Source organism: Myxine glutinosa, chromosome 9 (genome assembly GCF_964187855.1).
Source record: "Myxine glutinosa chromosome 9, kmMyxGlut1.1, whole genome shotgun sequence".
Classification (NCBI taxonomy): domain Eukaryota; kingdom Metazoa; phylum Chordata; class Myxini; order Myxiniformes; family Myxinidae; genus Myxine; species Myxine glutinosa.
In genome coordinates, this window is record NC_136269.1 from 19,044,381 (window position 1) to 19,069,255 (window position 24,875).

Sequence of the window (24,875 nt, forward strand, 5' to 3'; positions counted from 1 at the left end):
CGCGCAACGCAGGAGTCCTCCGCGCAACGCAGGAGTCCTCCGCGCAACGCAAGAGTCCTCCGCGCAACGCAAGAGTCCTCCGCGCAACGCAAGAGTCCTCCGCGCAACGCAAGAGTCCTCCGCGCAACGCAAGAGTCCTCCGCGCAACGCAAGAGTCCTCCGCGCAACGCAAGAGTCCTCCGCGCAACGCAAGAGTCCTCCGCGCAACGCAAGAGTCCTCCGCGCAACGCAAGAGTCCTCCGCGCAACGCAAGAGTCCTCCGCGCAACGCAAGAGTCCTCCGCGCAACGCAAGAGTCCTCCGCGCAACGCAAGAGTCCTCCGCGCAACGCAAGAGTCCTCCGCGCAACGCAAGAGTCCTCCGCGCAACGCAAGAGTCCTCCGCGCAACGCAAGAGTCCTCCGCGCAACGCAAGAGTCCTCCGCGCAACGCAAGAGTCCTCCGCGCAACGCAAGAGTCCTCCGCGCAACGCAAGAGTCCTCCGCGCAACGCAAGAGTCCTCCGCGCAACGCAAGAGTCCTCCGCGCAACGCAAGAGTCCTCCGCGCAACGCAAGAGTCCTCCGCGCAACGCAAGAGTCCTCCGCGCAACGCAAGAGTCCTCCGCGCAACGCAAGAGTCCTCCGCGCAACGCAAGAGTCCTCCGCGCAACGCAAGAGTCCTCCGCGCAACGCAAGAGTCCTCCGCGCAACGCAAGAGTCCTCCGCGCAACGCAAGAGTCCTCCGCGCAACGCAAGAGTCCTCCGCGCAACGCAAGAGTCCTCCGCGCAACGCAAGAGTCCTCCGCGCAACGCAAGAGTCCTCCGCGCAACGCAAGAGTCCTCCGCGCAACGCAAGAGTCCTCCGCGCAACGCAAGAGTCCTCCGCGCAACGCAAGAGTCCTCCGCGCAACGCAAGAGTCCTCCGCGCAACGCAAGAGTCCTCCGCGCAACGCAAGAGTCCTCCGCGCAACGCAAGAGTCCTCCGCGCAACGCAAGAGTCCTCCGCGCAACGCAAGAGTCCTCCGCGCAACGCAAGAGTCCTCCGCGCAACGCAAGAGTCCTCCGCGCAACGCAAGAGTCCTCCGCGCAACGCAAGAGTCCTCCGCGCAACGCAAGAGTCCTCCGCGCAACGCAAGAGTCCTCCGCGCAACGCAAGAGTCCTCCGCGCAACGCAAGAGTCCTCCGCGCAACGCAAGAGTCCTCCGCGCAACGCAAGAGTCCTCCGCGCAACGCAAGAGTCCTCCGCGCAACGCAAGAGTCCTCCGCGCAACGCAAGAGTCCTCCGCGCAACGCAAGAGTCCTCCGCGCAACGCAAGAGTCCTCCGCGCAACGCAAGAGTCCTCCGCGCAACGCAAGAGTCCTCCGCGCAACGCAAGAGTCCTCCGCGCAACGCAAGAGTCCTCCGCGCAACGCAAGAGTCCTCCGCGCAACGCAAGAGTCCTCCGCGCAACGCAAGAGTCCTCCGCGCAACGCAAGAGTCCTCCGCGCAACGCAAGAGTCCTCCGCGCAACGCAAGAGTCCTCCGCGCAACGCAAGAGTCCTCCGCGCAACGCAAGAGTCCTCCGCGCAACGCAAGAGTCCTCCGCGCAACGCAAGAGTCCTCCGCGCAACGCAAGAGTCCTCCGCGCAACGCAAGAGTCCTCCGCGCAACGCAAGAGTCCTCCGCGCAACGCAAGAGTCCTCCGCGCAACGCAAGAGTCCTCCGCGCAACGCAAGAGTCCTCCGCGCAACGCAAGAGTCCTCCGCGCAACGCAAGAGTCCTCCGCGCAACGCAAGAGTCCTCCGCGCAACGCAAGAGTCCTCCGCGCAACGCAAGAGTCCTCCGCGCAACGCAAGAGTCCTCCGCGCAACGCAAGAGTCCTCCGCGCAACGCAAGAGTCCTCCGCGCAACGCAAGAGTCCTCCGCGCAACGCAAGAGTCCTCCGCGCAACGCAAGAGTCCTCCGCGCAACGCAAGAGTCCTCCGCGCAACGCAAGAGTCCTCCGCGCAACGCAAGAGTCCTCCGCGCAACGCAAGAGTCCTCCGCGCAACGCAAGAGTCCTCCGCGCAACGCAAGAGTCCTCCGCGCAACGCAAGAGTCCTCCGCGCAACGCAAGAGTCCTCCGCGCAACGCAAGAGTCCTCCGCGCAACGCAAGAGTCCTCCGCGCAACGCAAGAGTCCTCCGCGCAACGCAAGAGTCCTCCGCGCAACGCAAGAGTCCTCCGCGCAACGCAAGAGTCCTCCGCGCAACGCAAGAGTCCTCCGCGCAACGCAAGAGTCCTCCGCGCAACGCAAGAGTCCTCCGCGCAACGCAAGAGTCCTCCGCGCAACGCAAGAGTCCTCCGCGCAACGCAAGAGTCCTCCGCGCAACGCAAGAGTCCTCCGCGCAACGCAAGAGTCCTCCGCGCAACGCAAGAGTCCTCCGCGCAACGCAAGAGTCCTCCGCGCAACGCAAGAGTCCTCCGCGCAACGCAAGAGTCCTCCGCGCAACGCAAGAGTCCTCCGCGCAACGCAAGAGTCCTCCGCGCAACGCAAGAGTCCTCCGCGCAACGCAAGAGTCCTCCGCGCAACGCAAGAGTCCTCCGCGCAACGCAAGAGTCCTCCGCGCAACGCAAGAGTCCTCCGCGCAACGCAAGAGTCCTCCGCGCAACGCAAGAGTCCTCCGCGCAACGCAAGAGTCCTCCGCGCAACGCAAGAGTCCTCCGCGCAACGCAAGAGTCCTCCGCGCAACGCAAGAGTCCTCCGCGCAACGCAAGAGTCCTCCGCGCAACGCAGGTCTCCCCCGCGCAACGCAGGTCTCCCCCGCGCAACGCAGGTCTCCCCCGCGCAACGCAGGTCTCCCCCGCGCAACGCAGGTCTCCCCCGCGCAACGCAGGTCTCCCCCGCGCAACGCAGGTCTCCCCCGCGCAACGCAGGTCTCCCCCGCGCAACGCAGGTCTCCCCCGCGCAACGCAGGTCTCCTCTATCACTGATTAATGAGTGTTGTCATTTCACCAGTCACATGATAAATTCAAGCAAAGTGATTAGTCCGTCGGCATAGTCCTGTGTTTGAACCACGACGCCAGTGGCGCGGTCGGCCAAAGTGCAGCCTAGAAATAGTGCAAAGTACAGACGTGGCATTTAATATGGAATATTTTTTTTTTCTTGACTTGGGTTTACTTCCTGAACTCGGTATATCAATTGGGTGAGTTTATTTTACGCTTCGGTGATTTCTTTGTTAAAAGAACCATGTCACTGATTGTCTGTCGCAGTAAGAAGTCAATAACAAGATTATATCACAGGTGGCATGACAAAATGTATGGACAGGTACATTTGACGATTGGCTTCACAATCGGGTATATAAGGGTTGTTGCGTTCTGTATTAGTGGAAAACAACTGCTGCACGTCTACAAAAGTTATTGCCGCTTCCCCTGGAGATGGTCCGTCAACTCGACAATGCTGTTTGTCATTTCGCAGTGGCTTTACGAAATTCCGGCATGAAACAGCGTGCTATTGCTCGGCAGTATGGCATCACTCAAGGTCAGGTGTCAAATATCCTGAAACGAAATGCTCAGAGGGGTGTCCCTACTCCAATACCGAGGCCAGGACATCCCCGCAGAATCACAAGGAGAGATGATCGCCAGCTGCACCGGTTAGTCCGCAATGGCCGTACCAAGTCAGCTAATCGGCTTAGGGCTGAGTGGCAGCAACTGACAAATGTGCCTGTATCCAGAAGGCTAGTCAACCAACGACTGGTTCAAGCAGGCTATCATGCCAGGCGTCCCCCTGAGAAAGCCACGTCTGACCAGACAACACCGCCAGTGCCGATTGCAGTGGGCCAGAGAGCACCGTCAATGGCAGCCAGGACACTGGAATCACGTGATCTTCAGTGACGAGTCTAGATTTCTGGTCTATCGTCAAGATGGCCGCGTCCGAGTGCACAGACAAGTGCATGAAGCTGACAACGAAGATTGTATAGTGCCAAGAGTCCAAGCTGGAGGTGGTGGGGTGACTGTTTGGGCTGCTTTTCATGCAGGGGGCAAAACTGACCTGGTTGTTCTGAATGGAAACCTGAACCAGTTCAAGCACAGGGCCATTCTGGAAGAAACATTGCTTCCATTTGTTCATGCAGCCTTTCGAGGAAACTTTGTCTTCCAAGATGAAAATGCACGGCTTCATCGTGCTCGCATGATCCAACACTTTCTTGCTGACCGTGGTGTAGAGCATATGGAGTGGCCTGCCATATGTCCCCAGATATGAATCAGATAGAGAACTTGTGGGCAGAATTAACGCGTCAAATCGACAACTTGGACCAGCAGCCTGCCTCTGTGCGTGAATTGCAACAGGCTATTGTCACTGCATGGCAAGCGATTCCTGTCCAAACCTTGGCAAATCTCATGAATAGCATGCCTCAACATGTACGTGCTCTCCTGAATGCTCGTGGGGGTTACACGAAGTACTGAACTGTAATTTTACTGTCCGTAATCCCAGTCGTAATTTAACTTTTGTTTTTGTTAAAAAACATTTTGGCTGATGTGCAAAATAAAGACGTACTTCGGGAAAACGCACAGAAGTTTAACACAGTACTGTCCGTGAATTGAGTTCTATATCAGTTTACATCACTTTCAAGGAACAATTTATTTGCTTCGAAATGTCAAATGTGGTTTTTGTTTCTTTTAAAGGTCACATTAACAAAATCTCGAATAATTTCAAAATAATTCCAATGACCTTTTGGTTTGAAGTCATCTTGAAAAGTAAGTTCACCCCCACAAAAAAAATATTCCATATTAAATGCCAAGTCTGTAATTTGATGTCAAACTTTAAAACTGGCATGTTTCGGATATCAAACTTTTGGATCAAGTTTGAGTTACCAACATCGTCAAATTATCGTGGACTCATTGTTTAGTCCCATGAATGGTGGAATAGGATGAAACGACTGACGCTTGATACCTCACAGTGATGGTGTATTTATGATCCAATAAGTGGATCTGGAAGTAAATACACAAGCATAAAGGCTGTATGTGTGTTTTGTGTGTCTGCTTTGTGCTTGCTTTGTGTTTGCTTTGTGTTTGCTTTATGTTTGCTTTATGTTTGCTTTATGTTTGCTTTATGTTTGTGAAGTCATTCGAGACTCGCATAGACAATTAGGTACAACATTCATCAGCCAGATGAACGCTTTATTGATTAGGAGTTCTGCCAATGGCAAAAGGTAAATCAAACAGGTAAATGATGGCTAACCAGTATACATCAAGGATATATGATGTGGCCTTCCACGACCAGCATGTTATTCACACAGGATGGACAGAAAGGTAAGACTACATAGGGTGACCGTAGTATCTCTGTAGTGTGGATATCAACCATGAACAGTTTGGAAAACAACGAATTAATCCCCTTTCTTTGAATCGCCTCACAATCAACCGTCCAACTGCCACCCGGTCAAGCACTTCCTGTCCAACAACAACAACAACAGGCATTTTAAGGCATTTTCCCTGCAAGAGTGGGGGTTAGCCTTGCGGTCCCCATGACAATCTTCTCCATTTTGCCCTATTTTCTGCATCTCCCCTTGTTACCCCCCTTGCCCGCATTTCTTCTTCGACCATCTTTAGCCAAGTCTTTCTCGGTCTTCCCCGTCCTCTACTTCCTTCTACATTCATTTCCATCACTCTTCTCAACCAGTCACTTTCATCCTTCCTCAACACATGACCAAACCATCTCAAACTGTTTCTCTTCACAGCATCCATCACAGGCTCTATTCCCATCATCTTTTGCAATTCATCATTTGTCTTCCTCTCTCTCAACGATACTCCACACATTCACCGAACCATTCGCATTTCCACCCATTCCAGCCTTCGTTGCTGCTCTATGTTCATTACCCATGTCTCGCTCCCATAAATCATAACACTTCTCACACATGCAGCATACACCTTTCCCTTCAGCTTCAACGACACTCCCCTCCTCGTCAGCACGCCACTCAGTTCCCGAAACTTCTTCCATGCACATCTCACTCCAGCAACCGTTGCCGAGTCTGATCCACCTTTTCCATTCAGCATGTCTCCTAGGTAACAAAATGTTTTCACACCTTCCAGCTTCACGCCGTCTCCAAGATCCAACTCAACATTTCCTCCGTCTGTGCACACCTTACACTTGAATGTAGCTGCCACACTGGTTAATGACCCTCTCAAACCACTACATTTTTGATGAACCCACTCAGCGCACATTGTACATTGAATGGAATTCACTCCGATACCATTCCTGCACACAGCACACGGCCACTTCCCAGTTCTTTCCACCTCACCACATGCTTTACCACTTGCCATCACCTTCGTTTTTCCGATATTCACCTTCAGACCTTTTGTCTCCATACATTCCTTCCACTTGTTCATCTTCTCCGTCAGTCCATCCATACTTTCTGCAATCAACACCAGATCATCTGCATACAACAACTCCCACGGTAAACCCTCCTTTACGTTCCGAGCCAGCCCCTCCATCACAGCTACAAATAGTAGTGGACTTAGTACCGACCCCTGATGCACTCCCACCTTCACCTCAAACTCACCACTGTTCCCGTCCTTCGTCCTTACAGCTGTGCGCGCTCTTTTGTACATTGCCATCACTACTCTGATAAACCATTCCTCCACTCCTAACTTCCTCAATGCCCATGTCACTACATCACGTGGAACCCTATCAAATGCTTTCTCCAGATCAACAAACCCAAGAAACAACTTCTTCCTCTTCTCCATGTACTTCTCCTGCAACTGCCTTACAATAAAAAGCACATCTGTCGTTCCTCTTCCTGGCATAAATCCAAACTGCATTTCGTCAATCTTCACTTTCTTCCTTATCCTCCTCTCCAACACCCTTTCCAATACCTTCATTCCATGCTCCAATAACTTTATCGCTCGATACGAGCCACAGTCCAGAGGGTCACCTTTCCCCTTGTATCGAGGGACGAGGGTACTCAGTTCCCAAACCACTGGAATGCGGCCTTCTTTCACCACCAGATTGCAGATCTCTGTTATTCTCTTCACACCCCAATTTCCCGCTGCATTCAACATATCTCCCACAACTCCCGTTGGCCCTCCCGCTTTTCTACTCTTCATTGCTTTTATCGCTTCCTCAACTTCCTTCTCGGTTATCTTCTCTTCCGGTCCTAAAACTGGGTTACTCTCTATGTTACCATCCCATTTATTCTCTGCATTCAACAGTATTTCCATATATCTCTTCCATCTTCCTTTAATTCCATCTGGGTCCACAACGATTTGTCCCACTTCATCCTTCAAGCAACTCACCCCCATCACATCACCCCTCTCTTTCGCTATCTGCTTTGCAATCCTGAATACCGCTCTGACACTCTTCCAAATCCAAGCGTTCTCCGAACATTTTCCTACATGCCTCCTGCGCCTTTGCTACATCTTTCTTTGCAGCCTTCTTGGCTGCCTTATAACTTTCATGCTCTGCCTTTTCTGTCCCCATACCCTTCGCCTTCTGCCACTCCTTGAACTTTTTCCTCTTCTCGTCAATGTTCTTTCCAACTTCATCATCCCATCACCATGTTTCCGAGTGCCTCGGTGGTCCTTTTGTCCATCCACATACCTTACCAACGGCTCCCAACAGACTATCTTTCATTGATATCCAACCACTTTCAAGCTCAACCACATCATCCTCTGCCATACTCAACCTCTCTTTTAATGCCTCTCTCACTGTCACCTCTTTCAACCTCCACACCTTCATTCTCGGTTGGTACTTCACCCGCCGAGCTCTCCTCGCACCTTTCACCCTTAGGTCGCAGACAACCAAGTGGTGCTGTGAAACAGCCTCCTCCCCCGGGATCACCTTTGTGTCCCGGAGGTGCCCCCTATCTTGCCTACGCACCAGCAGGTAGTCAACGGTTGTCGTCGACCCACCTGATGTTTATGTAACAAGCTTATTGTCCTCTTTCTGGAACTGAGTATTACAAATCAACAAATCAACAAATCAGCTCCATCAGCAAACTCCAAAATCCTTTCACCTTCTTCATTTCTCACATCATATCCGTAACCCACATGAACTCCCTCAAAACCATCCATACTCCTTCCCACATGTCCATTTAGGTCTCCCCCTACCACAACAACTTCCTCATCTTTCACGTTTTCCATCAGCTTCTCTATCGCACACCAGAATTTGTCCTTCTCTTCATCGCTCCGACCAACCTGCGGAGCATATCCCGAGATGACGTTCACCAAGAGCTTTCCAATCATCATTTTCACCATCATCATTTTCACCAACCCTTTTAGTCGCCTCTTACTACACGCAGGGATACAGTGTATCTATTCTAAACCGGGGTACACACCGGGTAAAGCACTTCCTGTCCGAGGAGCGGTATTCTGTTGCGTCATATCTGGAGAGCTATTTCCTCCTTTTATTCGAATGTTTTACAAAGAAGAAAAGAAAAATAATTTTACAACACTAAACCGGCCTGTCTACATTTGCTTTGTGTTTGCGTTGTGGTTGCGTTGTGGTTGTGTGCTTGTTGTGTGCTTGTTGTGTGTATGTTGTGTGTTGTGTGTTTGCTTTGTGTTTCTTGTGTGTTGTGTGCCGCATGCCAGTCATCGTATCATAATACCGAATTGCAGTTTTTTCTTATTAAATTATAATAACTGAGTCGATGGAATGGAAATGTCGATGGAAATGTGATTTTACAAATTTGGCTTTGTTGTGTTATTTGGTCCCCCATGTGTGATGTAATTTTTAATAAAATGTGATTGAATAATTTTCCTTTTCCCAGGTGAAAGTATCGGAGGCAGTATCTGTATGTGAGAATTTAAGTTGGGAGGGGAGGAGAAATGTAAATTAAACAAAACTGTTTATTACACTTTCAATTTGGAAACCTCGTATGCATATACATTGTACAGGTAGCAATGAGTTATTTAAGATATCTAAACGTATGACAGACAACAAGGTGGCAAGTTGAGAAGGTGGCTGTGTCCAGTCCACTGACCTGCAGTTCTGAAGCCACCGGAAGTGTACTTGCGGCCATATTGTTTCCCCCAAAAGATTGGCTTTCTCCACTGATCTGCACAACAGATCAGTAGCTTTCTCGGAAAACATTAACCCAGTGCATTTCTCCCAACAATTTCATTGATATTTTAGTTTATTTTATCAATTCCATTTTGGTGAAGATACGAATCCAGATACGGATAATATATATATATATATATATATTGTTACGGCCCGCGGATAAGATGTTGTGTTTGCCGAGCGGATGGCCCCGCGGTCGTACAGTTACCCCGACTAACCCGATTCCCGAACGTTGGCCGGATCGCGCCACAGATATTCAATAGGGAAAAGACTAAGGCGACACGGATGTGAAGAAGAAGCAGACAAAAAGGGTGGAAATACGCATATAATTTATTTGCTATTTACAGGCTCAAAAAAACCAAGGAGAAGGAAAGATAATAAAATAATATACAGAAGATATTAGAGACACAGTGCAAATTCCTTATACAAGCTTAATTAAATACCCAGGACAGAACAAACAAAACAAACTCACGTACACAAGAGGATGGAAAGGCAGGAGTCGTTTGGAGGGATGAGCAGGTGGAATCACAGGGCACAACGAGCAGGTCCACTCCGGGCGGGAAGCGAGGAGCCGGCAGCTCCTTGTATTCGGCTTTAGCCTTTACACCGCACACCGGCAGGGTCACTCGCTGCCCCGTCAGGGCTTCACGCGGCTGGTTGAAGCGGCTCTCTGCAGAACTCTTTCTTTGCACTTCTGGATTTGGACTCCTCTGCCGTCTCTGGCGCACTTCTGGTTTCGCACTTCTCGCAACCCTTTCTTTTCACTTCTCACTTGGCCGCCTCCTCATCACTCCTTGGCGCACTTCTCTCCACCGACCACTCAACGCCACCTTGCTTCTTGCGCGCGCGCCTTTATAACGCCTCCGGCGATCAAGCCGCCGGCCTTCAGGACACGCCCATCGGTGTGCTCACCTCGGCCCTGGTTGGTCGCGCGACCCTCTGGCTCCGCCCTTGATGACGACGGGCGGGTACGCCCGTCTTCCCCGACCCGAGCACATGTTCAATGGTGGTTTTGGAGGGGATGTAATTTGCAATCGAGGCTTGGCAATGATGAAAGGGGAAATGGAGGTTTTGGGAATGGGAATGAAGAATGAAGGGAATCTACTCTATTTTAATGCACTGCAATGGAGTGTCATCTTAATGGAAGACAAGGCCTTACCCTAATACACATAATAAAGATATAACTATCGAACAGGGGGAAATCTATGATTGGCTGACGTGTATGCTTTATGGACTAATTTATGGGACGCCCTTTGACCTTTACACAACACTGGTATTTACAAGGAATCATTACATTTTACAGAGGGTGATATTTACAACAATTTACTATACAATACAACACAATAAAAAAACACAATCCTCATTTCCGCAACACTGCACCCTCCTCCTCTTAGGCACGTCCCGGGCCTATAACTTTAACTTAGTGTGACACGTAGGTGTAGTTCCCTCTACTTTTAACCTGACCCTGAGTGCGACAGTTTTAAAACATAAATAAATATGTCCCGCTGCTCCATTGCACCCTACCTAACAGACTCACGCCCACAGCTAACCGAATTGTGGAATGGTCTTCAAACTATACACTGACGGTGGGGAGCATTATTTACAATGGCTTTACTTTATTTACAAAACGTAACCCAGGACCTGTGATTGTTCTTTCTGGGGGGAGACAGTCTGCTCTGCATCAATGCACCATGAAAGCACCCAAAAACGCACCAATACACCCTCAAGCACCAATCGGTGCCCAGTCATCATAGTTCATGAAAATAAAAACAACAACCCCTAACCCTGCAGGTGGTCTCTTGCTCTTCGGCTCCCTCTGCTGGCTATTATTATTTTCCAGGTGTTGTCATCTCCTTTGCTGGCGGCCTATTTGCAATAAAATGCACCTAACGTGTCCATTTCTTTTTATTTATGGCCCACAGGGGCCGACTAGTGTGGTTCACCTGTGGGGCATCGGTGCCCTGTGGCCAAGGTCCGCCAGCAAGATTTCGGGCCCTCATGGCCGGTTCCAGCAGAGGGGCCATGCCCCAACCCATGGGGTCCATCAGTGGTGCTCAGCCACAGACATGTGGTCCATAATGTGGTGCATCGATGCAGACAGCTGGTTCTGGGAGTTCCGGGCGCACAATGGCGGACTCACGCACGCTCCCCTCGGCGCCCAGTGGCGCACAGGTCCTCATGTGGGAGACAAAAGGGGGGACAGACAGATGAGCGAGGGGTAAGGTCACAAGGGTACACATCAAACAAGGCAATGCAAGGCGAAGTGCGTACGGAGAGCGAAGTGAGAAAAGCTCGTCCCTACCGTACGTCACCCCCCCTGTCACCTACTCTACCCTTGCCCTTACCCCATATGTACAAAATCTACACATTTACAAATTCGTCGCTACTGTCACGTCTTCCCCATATTTCCCCTATTCCAAATTCGTCTCCACAATCCCTCTAACCAAAATTTGCCATCACCCAATTCATCATCAATCCTCATAAGGAGGGAGAGATGGAACAACAAGCACAATGTCACACCCACGTCATGATGCGTCTCACAATCCAAACATTTGCATCAAAAATAATAAAACATGGCATGGTGTGGAGTTACGTCACCTCAGGTGAGTGGATGTAGATGGTGCGAGGAGACTTTCATCCTAACTACGTTCTAAATGACATTAACACACCTTACACTACCCGGGGTCTTTCCCTGCCAATCCATTGGCCAACTTACACTATGGGTTCTAAAAACCAATTCCCATTGACCAAACTGTGGTGCTTCTCAATTTGGGGTCTCACTCCCCCGATTCATCTCCCTGTGCCCTTGCACAATTTCAGGACTGGGGCGTGTAGCTCTCCCAGCAGGTCTACCCACCTGCACACCTCCACCACTGTAGTTGCCTCCGAGCTTACCTGCTCCTTACCCTAACCTATGTAATTGGGGAAGGCCCCTCCTGGCTCTGTCACCCCTCGGTGCCCTCTGGCACTGGGCTACCCGGGTCCGTCCTCCGGATCCTCGGGCCCCATCCACAACAACTCTACCGGCTCCCAGAGCCCACCTGCGGCCTCACCTGGCCGACATCCTCACAGTGGTGGAGTGCCCAAACCAACTACACACACTAACAGGCTACACGCCCAGCCATTTCCACAACACTAATGCACCCATCCAAATACCATTCTTTCACCCGCACCACAGATGCCAATATCCAACCACAATTTACCTGTACCCTCTACCTAACACTTACACTACCCTCCCCGGGTATTCGTGATGGGGGTCCACTCTTCCCCCATTCACACCTTCGCACCATCCACTCCACTCCATAGTTTCCACCATACTCACTCCACGACCATCCATTCCAATACTCCATATACTCCATACCATGTATTCCACACTCCATTCTCCATACACCTGTCGTTGCACACCTGTGCAATCACACCTGGTGCCACCTGCACCCTCCTTCCTTCCTGGACCATTTGGTCAGCACAACTCACATCACCATCACTCACTCAAACACTGCTCCATACACCTGTTCAGTTGCACACCTGTGCAATCACACCTGTTCCTCACACACACGGCATCATCTAATCTACCTGGTGCCCTGCTAACTTAGTGCTCCCCGTCTTCCCTTTAAACTAAGCACATACCACGTCATTATCATCCACTCTAATCTACCTGCGTCCCCACTACCGGTATCATTGTCACTACCTAATCTGACCGTTACCTAAGGTCATCTTCTAGGTCCCTACACATTATCCAAACCCTCCCGGGCTAGTTTTCACTGCCATAAACCCCATAACTAGTGCTCCTTTGCCCCCGTTGTGAGAGATGGCAGAGTTGCCATCCCACCACATCGGGCATCTTTCACTACCAATTTGGCACATCAAATTTCAGCCAATCAAAAATTTGCCAATCACTACCAATCATCTGCCAATCATCACTCTGCCAATCCTTTGCCAATCATCAAATTTTGTTTTTTCTAATTTCGGGGCCAAAACACTATCCTCATCATCATCATCACAGTCCGCTTTATCTGAGCCTCGGTGCGTCGTCACATCATTAAACTCGGCTTCGCAAAGCTGAGCAATGAATTCGGGTGGTTTGGTTGCCTGTAGTTGGATCCGTCCGGCATTCACGACTGGGGAGGAGGCATGCTCGGGCCGAGGTTCCACGCATCATCGCGGCTCGGTACCTTGCGGTCCCGGGCCCGATGGCTGAGGCTCGCCCGGTCGGAACCCCGTCCCCATGAGGGGGCACCGTTCCGCTTCCTCCCACTCGCCCTTGAACCGGACCGGTCGCCTCGCCCGACAAGGCCCGGACTCGACCATGCAGGGCGGGGCCAAGCCCGAATCGGCAACGACGCTTCGAACAGAAGCGACGCAGCATCGATCCGCGCCGGGCCTTGCATCCAACAAAGCACACCGCGCCCCGAGTGCTCGTATCGGCTATCCGTCGCCGTAAACGCTAACCCGTTCAATGTCGATGCTTCACTTGCATACGCGACCCGTTTCACACTCACAAAACCTGGCGTTCCAACGCCGTCCGTCCATTTCACCAACGCCCTCCCTGTTACACACCACACCTCTCGCGCACACTCACCGTTCGCACACTCTTTTAACACACCTCGCGCACCGTCTTGCGCACTCTCCCTCAGTACGTACTCCGTACCACTCACCATGGGCGTGCACTCTTGCATCCACCCACTACCGCGCTCCGATGTGCTCCCTCGCACTCGCGCCATGACCAACTCAGGTGTGCTTCCTCGCACACGTTCCACCACCACCTTACTCTCCGTGTCACACTCACCCTCGCACGTACACTCCGTATCGCTCTCACTCCCTGTGTCACACTCCGTACACCCCGACGTGCTTTCTCGCTCGCACTCGGTATCACACTCGTGCTTCGTAACACGCTCAGCCCTTGACGCACACTTCGTATTGCTCTCACTCCCTGTGTCACACTCCGTACACCCCGACGTGCATTCTCGCTCGCACTCGGTATCACACTCGCGCTTCGTAACACGCTCACCCCTTGACGTGCACTTTTTTTTCACACGCGACCCTTCACCAACGCCCGGGTGCTTCCTTGACCCCAATCGCGCGACAATTCTCTTGTCGTCAAACATCCTTCTACAAAATCTACCCGCACAATATACAGCATGACTCACCTGGGGGATCCTTTTCTCCACGCGCACCTGCAAACTTCCATTTGGATTAGCAAGTACATCATCATGATTTGAGCAGGGACTTTGTACATATTCCATCTTTTCCTCCCGCCACGAGTGGTTTTCTAAGTCCCCGGTCTCTTCAATTTCAATGCCCACTACCACTTTTTCTTTACTCACCTCGACGACCGTTGGCTTTAATAAAATTCCCTCTACCTCATCGGTCGCTGGCTTTTCCAAACCCTGTGTCGCGATTTCTACCCCCATCATTGTACCCGCGCTTTTCTCCGCTTCGCTCAACCAGCGCTTCTCGACCCGCGTTACCTCCTCGTGCACCCTTGGGACCTTTTCGCCGACCATGCGATCCATTGTCTCCCCACATTTTTGCATGCGGTCACCCATTCTGTCCGCAATTTTGCCGATTCGCTCCATTTTGCTTCCTAGCCTCTCAAATTTCTTGTTTAACCCCTCACCGGTACCCCTCGCTTCGTCCCTCATTGCCCCCATTTCGCCCCCCATCCTATCCATTTTTGCATTCAGTTGGGTCAAGGATAATCTGAGGTCAAACCCGGTTTGCCCAGCATCCCCAGCCGCCACCGCGGGCTCGCCCTCCGCGGCGCCGCTATTTTGGGACCCTTCAACCACGTGCGCGAGAGCGCCATTTTGCGCGCCTGAAACCTCCTCAACCACCTCCTCCTTGCTTCCCTCCATTTGATCCTGGGTTACTCCTAACCCCTCTCCTAGTTCACCCACCTGCATCCAATCGCCTTGACCAGCCATGGCGCGATTTCAAAATTCGGGTTTTTCTTTAAAACAAACCAAATTTCGGCCGCTCCAAATTTTGACCAAATTTTTTCTAGATGTTTTAAAAATTTGGTTCGGTCCTCGTATCTCACTCCCAGACACCAATTGTAACGGCCCGCGGATAAGATGTTGTGTTTGCCGAGCGGATGGCCCCGCGGTCGTACAGTTACCCCGACGAACCCGATTCCCGGACGTTGGCCGGATCGCGCCACAGATATTCAATAGGGAAAAGACTAAGGCGACACGGATGTGAAGAAGAAGCAGACAAAAAGGGTGGAAATACGAATATAATTTATTTGCTATTTACAGGCTCAAAAAAACCAAGGAGAAGGAAAGATAATAAAATAATATACAGAAGATATTAGAGACACAGTGCAAATTCCTTATACAAGCTTAATTAAATACCCAGGACAGAACAAACAAAACAAACTCACGTACACAAGAGGATGGAAAGGCAGGAGTCGTTTGGAGGGATGAGCAGGTGGAATCACAGGGCACAACGAGCAGGTCCACTCCGGGCGGGAAGCGAAGAGCCGGCAGCTCCTTGTATTCGGCTTTAGCCTTTACACCGCACACCGGCAGGGTCACTCGCTGCCCCGTCAGGGCTTCACGCGGCTGGTTGAAGCGGCTCTCTGCAGAACTCTTTCTTTGCACTTCTGGACTTGGACTCCTCTGCCGTCTCTGGCGCACTTCTGGTTTCGCACTTCTCGCAACCCTTTCTTTTCACTTCTCACTTGGCCTCCTTCTCATCACTCCTTGGCGCACTTCTCTCCACCGACCACTCAACGCCACCTTGCTTCTTGCGCGCGCGCCTTTATAACGCCTCCAGCGATCAAGCCGCCGGCCTTCAGGACACGCCCATCGGTGTGCTCACCTCGGCACTGGTTGGTCGCGCGACCCTCTGGCTCCGCCCTTGATGACGACGGGCGGGCACGCCCGTCTTCCCCGACCCGAGCACATGTTCAATGGTGGTTTTGGAGGGGATGTAATTTGCAATCGAGGCTTGGCAATGATGAAAGGGGAAATGGAGGTTTTGGGAATGGGAATGAAGAATGAAGGGAATCTACTCTATTTTAATGCAGTGCAATGGAGTGTCATCTTAATGGAAGACAAGGCCTTACCCTAATACACATAATAAAGATATAACTATCGAACAGGGGGAAATCTATGATTGGCTGACGTGTATGCTTTATGGACTAATTATGGGACGCCCTTTGACCTTTACACAACACTGGTATTTACAAGGAATCATTACATTTTACAGAGGGTGATATTTACAACAATTTACTATACAATACAACACAATAAAAAGACACAATCCTCATTTCCGCAACAATATATATATATATATATATACATACATACACACACACACACACACACACACACACACACACACACACACACACACACACACACACACACACACACACACACACACACACACACACACACACACACACACACACACACACACACACACACACACACACACACACACACACACACACACACACACACACACACACACACACACACACACAGACTTGGCATTTAATATGGAATATTTTTTTTTTTCTTGACGGGTTTACTTTCTGAACTCGGTATATCAATCTGGTGAGTTTCTTTTACACTTTTGTGATTTATTTGTTAAAAGAACCATGTCACTGATTGTCTGTCGCAGCAAGAAGTCAACAACAGGATTATATCACAGGTGGCGTGACAAAATGTACGGACAGGTGCATTTGACGATTGGTTTCACAGTCGGGTATACAAGGGTTGTTGCGTTCTGTATTAGTGGAAAACAACTGCTGCACGTCTCCAAAAGTTATTGCCGCTTCCTCTGGAGATGGTCCGTCAACTCAACAATGCTGTTTGTCATGGAGTGGTGGCTTTACGAAATTACAGCATGAAAGAGCGTGCTATTGCTCGGCAGTATGGCATCACTCAAGGTCAGGTGTCAAAGATCCCGAAACGAAATGCTCAGAGGGGTGTCCCTACTCCAATACTGAGGCCAGGACGTCCCCGCAGAACCACAAGGAGGGATGATCGCCAGCTCCACCGGTTAGTCCGCAATGGCCGTACCAAGTCAGCTAATCGGCTTAGGGCTGAGTGGCAGCAACTGACAAATGTGCCTGTATCCAGAAGGCGAGTCAACCAACGACTGGTTCAAACAGGCTATCGTGCCAGGCGTCCCCTGAGAAAGCCACACCTGACCAGACAACACTGCCATCGCCGATTGCAGTGGGCCAGAGAGCACCGTCAATGGCAGCCAGGACACTGGAATCATGTGATCTTCAGTGACGAGCCTAGATTTCTGGTCTATCGTCAAGATGGCCACGTCCGAGTGTGCAGACAAGTGCATGAAGCCTACAACAAAGATTGTATAGTGCCAAGAGTCCAAGGTGGAGGTGGTGGGGTGACCGTTTGGGCTGCTTTTCATGCAGGGGGCAAAACTGACCTGGTTGTTCTGAATGGAAACCTGAACCAGTTGAAGTACAGGGCCATTCTGGAAGAAACATTGCTTCCATTTGCTCGTGCAGCCTTTCGAGGAAACTTTGTCTTCCAAGATGACAATGCACGGCCTCATCGTGCTCGCATGATCCAACACTTTCTTGCTGACCGTGGTGTAGAGCATATGGAGTGGCCTGCCATGTCCCCGGATATGAATCCAAAAGAGAACCTTTGGGCAGAATTAACGCGTCAAATCTACAACTTGGACCAGTAGCCTACCTCTGTGCGTGAATTGCAGCAGGCTATTGTCTGCATGGCAAGCGATTCCTGTCCAAACCTTGGCAAATCTCGTGAACAGCATGCCTCGACGTGTACGTGCTCTCCTGAATGCTCGTGGGGGTTACACGAAGTACTGAACTATAATTTTACTGTCCGTAATCCCAGTCGTAATTTAACCTTTGTTTTTGTTAAAAAAATTTTTGGCTAATGTGCAAAATAAAGAGAAACTTCTGGAAAACGTACAGAGGGTTTAACACAGTACTGTCCATGAATTGAGTTCGATATCAGTTTACATCACTTTCAAGGATCAATTTATTTGTTTCGAAATGTCAAATGTGGTTTTTGTTTCTTTTAAAGGTCACATTAACCAAATCTCGAATAATTTCAACATAATTCCAATGAACTTTTGGTTCTAAGTCATCTTGAAAAGTAAGTTCATCCCCACAAAAAAAATATTCCATATTAAATGCCAAGTCTGTATATATGTATACAGGGTGATTCACATACGACATACTAGTACATTAGTACGAGCTCGTATATTCACATACGAGCGTGCACAGCTGTAAGTACGAAGGACGGGAACAGTGGTGAGCTTGAGGTGAAGGTGGGAGTGCATCAAGGGTCGGTACTAAGTCCACTACTATTTGTAGCTGTGATGGAGGTGCTGGCTCAGAACGTAAAGGAGGGTTTACCGTGGGAGTTGTTGTATGCAGATGATCTGGTGCTGATTGCGGAAAGTATGGATGGACTGAAGGAAAAGATGAACAAGTGGAAGGAATGTATGGAGACAAAAGGTCTGAAGGTGAATATCGGAAAGATGAAGGTGATGGCGAGTGGTAAAGCATGTGGTGAGGTGGAAAGAACTGGGAAGTGGCCATGTGCTGTCTGCAGGAAGGGTGTCTGAGTGAACTCCATTCAATGTACAATGTGCACTGAATGGGTTCATCAAAAATGCAGTGATCTGAGAGGGTCATTAACCAGTGTGGCAGCTACATTCAAATGTAAGGTGTGCACAGAGGGAGCTGCAGATGGAGGAAATGTTGAGTTGGATCTTGGAGACGGCGTGAAGCTGGAAGGTGTGAAAACATTTTACTACCTCGGAGACATGCTGAATGGAGAAGGTGGATCAGACTCGGCAACGGTTGCTACAGTGAGATGTGCATGGAAGAAGTTTCGGGAACTGAGTGGCGTGCTGATGAGGAGGGGAGTGTCATTGAAGCTGAAGGGAAAGGTGTATGCTGCATGTGTGAGAAGTGTTATGATTTATGGGAGCGAGACATGGGTAATGAATGTAGAGCAGCAACGAAGGCTGGAAAGGGTGGAAATGCAAATGGTTGGAAATGGAAAGGGTGGATGTGCAGAGTATCGTTGAGAGAGAGGAAGACAAATGATGAATTGCGAAAGATGATGGGAATAGAGCCTGTGATTGATGCTGTGAAGAGGAACAGGTTGAGATGGTTTGGTCATGTGTTGAGGAAGGATGAAAGTGACTAATTGAGAAGAGTGATGGAAATGAATGTGGAAGGAACTCGAGGACGGGGAAGACCGAGAAAGACTTGGCTAAAGATGGTGGAAGAAGAAATGCGGGCAAGGGGGTTAACAAGGAGAGATGCAGAAAATAGGGCAAAATGGAGAAGATTGTCATGGGGACAGCAAGCCTAACCCCCCACTCTAGCAGGGGAAATGGCCTTAAAATGCATGTTGTATGTGAATCACTGTGTGTGTGTGTGTATATATATATATATATATATATATATATATATATATATATGTTATTTTAAAGTGATTCTTCACAATTGCGAAACGGCCAAAAATGATATGTTGCATGATATTTACAAAAAATTGAGGACGGATTCAGACGAAACTTGGTGGGCAGGTTGTGTGTGACATGGCCAGATTGATTAAATTTTGGTGAATATCCGAATCTGGATCCGGCCTATTAGTGGGATACAATTCCGGTTGGGATGCATGATACAAGTTCAGAAGGACCTTATGGGTGTTAAGGTTATTTTGTTGTTCGCTTATGAACCCGCTGCTCTTTGTAGTTCATCTCCTCCATGAGCCTTGATCCTTGTCTAAAATATGTTCACAAGCAAAGACGCTGAAATGGAACTGGGATGGACACATATTTTAACTAGAACGGCACTTCGTAGAGTGCATACCTCCGCCAGGCTCAACAGTTTACGTTTTGCATGCACTATTAGGCCAGATCTGGATTCAGACTTTAACCAAAATTTAATCTGCTTGTTATTCTCACCTATCCAACTCATCCACAAAAAGTTTTGTCATGAGTCATCCACAACTTTTTGAAATATCGTGCTATATAAATAATTTTGACCCTATCTCTCAATGGTGAAGAATCACTTGAAAAATAAATAAAAAAACTTTTCCGGATCTGGATTCCGATCTTCAACAAAATCTAATTGATTAAATAAACTGAAATATCGATGAAATTGTCGTTAACAATGCACTGGTTTAATGTTTTCCGAAAAAGCCACTGATCAGTTGTTGTTGATGATGTTGTTGTATCGCCCCGGACAGTTCTCTTGAACAAGCACAAAGTCAACTGATTGATTTCCCAGGAGCGACCCAGAGATCCCCCACATCTAGGATGGTCAACCCCTGCCTTCACAAATTTGGGGTCATAACAGAGTTAGAGAGAGAAAGAGACAAGAGGGAAAGGGCATGTCCATGGGGACCGATCGGCACTCTGACCATGACCGCACTGCCCCGACGAATCCGGGCAGCTGGGAAGAATGGGGAAGATTTGGCCCTCAAATTGCATTGGGCGTGTACAACCACCACGAAGAGGCATCCCTGATAGTTGCCCATTGATCTGTTGTGGAGATCAGTGAAGGCCAATCTTTTGGGGGAAACAATATGGCCACCAGTACACTTCCGTTGGCTTCAGAACCGCCCGCAGAACATCCTATACAGTTAGTATAGAGATCAGTGGTCGAGTCTTGTTTCACTTCCTTCATTTGCCATGCAGTGGAGTTGCTTTTGATTGTCTGTGCTCTTGTGCCCTAGCAATGTGATCAGTAGTAGTTTTCAAAGGTGCACGGTTTGTAATGTGCATTTATGAAACCACCTCGTGTTTATCTTGCTGCTGTTCTGAAACTTTTAAAATGCTGTAGTGAATGGAATTCATGCATGCATCTAAGTCTATGACTACATCTGGGAAGGAGTTAGTGCTACGAGATGACTCAATTTCTAGCAAGGGTGTTTATCATTGCTCAGACCAGAGGGCTCGACCTAAGCTTGGTTTGTGTTATTCCCTATCTCCTGTGAACATGCTGCTTGCCACGGTTGCTGGATGCTTGGCGAAGACTAACAAAGATGCTCTACTTGATGAGGTTGACATCTTCAATATAAAACACTGCGATATGATCAAGAACTCTTTGTTGTATTAAACATCTGAAATGTGCAAATTTTGTTCTTTTCCTACAGTGAAGCTTTATGAAGTAATAAAGACAGAAAAGAAGTTGTACCTCATCATGGAATATGCCAGTGGAGGTAACGCTGTTCATACAAAGTTATTATTCTCAAAAAAAAAAAAACTATCGTAGTTTTTGAAGATCCATAATTGAAAACGAAAGCTCCACTAACTAGTATAACTTCAACACCTGAGCTTTTGCTTAATTGATAGCAATACTAGTTGGTTGTGACTTCATTCTTGTTTCTACTCCAATGTGGGTCTTATTTTGGGGGGAGGATGGGGAGAAAGCAAGATTCGTTTTTCTTGGAATGCATTTGTTAAAGGTATTCTGATGATGTCTACTGATGTTTCATTTATTACTTATTAATCTTTGGTTGACAGAAGTAGGTTTAGCACACTTTGTTGGGAATGGAGTCATGTGACCATTATTAGCATATTTGATGTTTAAATGTATGATTGATTCATATTTTGAGTGGTAAACATCTTCCTTTTTAAGAAACCAAAGACACTTGAATCAGAAATGTGTATTTTTCATTCTCATCCATTAATAATGAGAATGCCATTAATAATATGCAAAATCTAAGGACAAATGAAACCTTGTGCATAATCTTCCATTAAAGAGTGAATAAATATGTTGCACACTAAGTTGTTGTTAGTCAATGAGTGGAGTAGAAGTTTCTTCCGGTACTTCACTGCATCAAGCACACAGCTAGGTCATCTTCTTGAACAGGGGAAATGGATTATGTGACTCGATCCAAAGTTGGGTAGATGATAACAAGCGAATTATATTGTCGTGATCTAATTTTGAATACGTATTTACATGTAAGCAATGCTAAACAATTAATTAAGCTTCAAATAAATATATATTGAACAACCTGCAATTATGGATTTTTATTTTTCAATAGCAATAGCAGCAAGAAAGAGCAATCGGAGATTGCAGACCCTCGCCAGGACGTGTTTTAGTGTTTTTTTGGGGCTTTTATGTTAAAACAAATATGGCGGCCGAACCACGTGACCGATGACGTTATCATTGTTTTTTTTTCTCCACCAATTTATCCCTAGATGATGCTCAAGAAATTTCATCTTGATCGGATGAAGTTTTGTACTTGTCGAATTATGACGTCCTAATGGAGGCACCTATGACATCATCATTAACATATTTTATTCCCCATGCAGAGTTCTTTACAATGAGCCATGTCTCAATTTTTTCTATGCAGCGCTTTCAGAGATAGAGGCGCAATTTTTTGGGGGTTTTCCAAGATGGCGGCCGAACCACGTGACCGATGACATCATCATTATTTTTTCCCTCCACCAGTTTATGCCGACATGGCGCTCAATACATTTCATCTTGATAGGATAAAGTTTTGTACTTGTCGAATTATGACGTCATAATGGAGCCTCCGATGACATCATCATTAACATGTGTTATTCCCCATGGAGAGTTCTTTACAATGAGCCATGTCTCAATTTTTTTCTATGCAGCGCTTTCGGAGCTATAGAGGTGTGAAGTTTTTTGGGTTTTCCAAGATGGCGCCCATACTACGTGACCTATGATGTCATAATTATCATTCAAAATTATATTGGTGGAGGTGCACCTATGGTGAAAATTTCCTGTCAATTGGACCAACGGTTGCAGAGGAAATAATATTTATTCTGTGCGGACATAGACAGACACAGACAGACAGACAAACAAACAAACAAACAAACAAAGAAGAAGACGTCATGCAGAGCACGATACTTGCAAAATCTACCCCTCCTCCCCAAAAAAAGGTTGCCATTGATCCAGTAAATTGTCCATTTCATCAAGATTTAAATTGATGATCTTGATCAAAGCTCGGGTTAATAGGATGTAATGTGACGATTTTTCAGATGAAAGTTGATGATTTCAGAAGTTTGACCTTGAGTTGACCTTTGACCTCAAAAATACTTGGTTTCCCAATTCAGTGAGGCACTATGCAAATGCTGTTAAATTTTCAAGTCAATCCGATTAAAAATGACGGTTTTTCAGATGAAAATGAATGATTTTTGAAGTTTGACCGTGAGTTGACCTTTGACCTTTTGACCAAATAGTTGGTTTCCCTATTTAGTGACTCGATACACAAATGCTGTTCAATTTTCAAGTCAATCGGATGAAAAATGTCAATTTTGGAAATTTGACCTCCAGATGACCTTTGACCTCATCAATAGGCTTCTCAATTGTGACGACCCCTACAACTTTGTGAAGTTTCAATTGCGATCGGTATAGAATTGTGACCTGTAAGCGAGTGACAAGCAAACAAGAAGACGTCATGCAGAGCACGATATTTGTAAAATCCACCCCCTCCCCCCCCACCAAAAAAAGTTGCAATTGACCCATCAAATTGTCCATTTCATCAAGATTAAAATTGACAATCTTGATCAATCGTGTTAATAGGATGTAAAGTGACGATTTTTCAGATGAAAGTTGATGACTTTAGAAGTTTGACCTTGAGTTGAACTTTGACTTTGACCTCAAAAATACTTGGTTTCCCTATTTAGTGACTCAATATGCAAATGCTGCTCTATTTTCAAGCCGATCGGATGAAAATTGACATTTTTTTCAGATGAAATTGCTGATTTTGGAAGTTTGACCTTGAGTTGACCTTTTACATTTTGACCTGTCTTTTTTTAATGCTGTTTTTTTTTGTTGTTTTTTTTTTTTGTATACAGAATCAAGGCTCGTGAAAGAGCTAACATTTATCATTAAAAAAAAAATCAAACACAAACAAAATATATAAAAAGAGGGAGCGGTAGACGAGATGGGGAGAGAAGGGGAAGCACACAAACACAACATTTGAGAGCAGGGACATCGGGAGATGTGTGGGTGGGAGAGGGCTTGGGGGGAGGAGGCATGGGAAGGGGGAGAGGGTGGGAGAAGTATAAAACACAAGGACACCAAGGACTTCAGGGAAAGAAGTTGGTATTTCAAAAAAGTGGATTTGGGGTGAAGTTAGCGGGGGTAGAAAAGATCAAGGTTTTGGATGGGGGAAGATAAGAGATGGTGGTGAACAGCTGTTTTAAAGACCTGGAGGGAGGAGTGGGATTGAAGAGAGTGAGGGAGTTTGTTCCAGAGGTGGGAGAAAAGAGGAATGAAGGAGTGAAGGTGAGCAGAGAGTCTTGATTTTGGCAGTTTTTTTTTTTTTTTTTTTTGTATACAAGGTCGAGGCTCGTGAAAGAGCGAACATTAATCACACAGAAAGACAAACCGACACATAAAACATATAACATAGGGAGCGGTAGACAAGATGGGGAGAGAGGGGGAAGGACACAAACACAACATTTGAGAGCAGTGACCGAGAGACATGGAGACATCGAGAGATCTGAGAGAGGGCGAGGGCTTGGGGGGGGGGGGGGCGTGGGAAGGGGGCGGTGGGAGAGGTATAAAACATATGGACACTGCCAGGACTTCCAGGAAAGAAGTTGGAATTTCAAACAAGGTGGATCTGGGGTGAATTAGCGGGGGTAGAAAAGATCAAGGTTTTGGATGGGGGAAGATAAGAGATGGTGGTGAACAGCTGTTTTAAAGACCTGGAGGGAGGAGTGGGATTGAAGGGAGTGAGGGAGTTTGTTCCAGAGGCGGGAGAAAAGAGGAATGAAAGAGTGAAGGTGAGCAGAGAGCCGAGATTTCGGCAGTTTAACCATCAGAGGGTTGCTGGCAGATCTTGTGCGACCTGTAGGAATATTTGGGGGACAGAGCACAGAGAGAGCTGGGGGTGCAAGGCCGGAGAGGAGTCGGTAGAAGAC

The 24,875-nt window shown here is 48.2% G+C and overlaps 1 protein-coding gene across 8 annotated transcripts in view; it reads left to right on the forward strand.

Moving 5' to 3' along the window:
• The window catches only part of LOC137435598 (MAP/microtubule affinity-regulating kinase 3), a 174,721-nt gene that overhangs the window by 57,485 nt on the left and 92,361 nt on the right, over positions 1-24,875 (forward strand). For 7 of the 8 annotated variants that reach the window (XM_078784145.1, XM_078784146.1, XM_078784149.1 and 4 more), the window contains exon 5: positions 21,125-21,190. The exons of the other annotated variant lie outside the window; for it this stretch is intronic. In XM_078784145.1, coding sequence (XP_078640271.1) covers positions 21,125-21,190 — 66 coding nt within the window. The remainder of the gene's footprint in view (positions 1-21,124; positions 21,191-24,875) is intronic. 8 annotated transcript variants of the gene reach the window in all.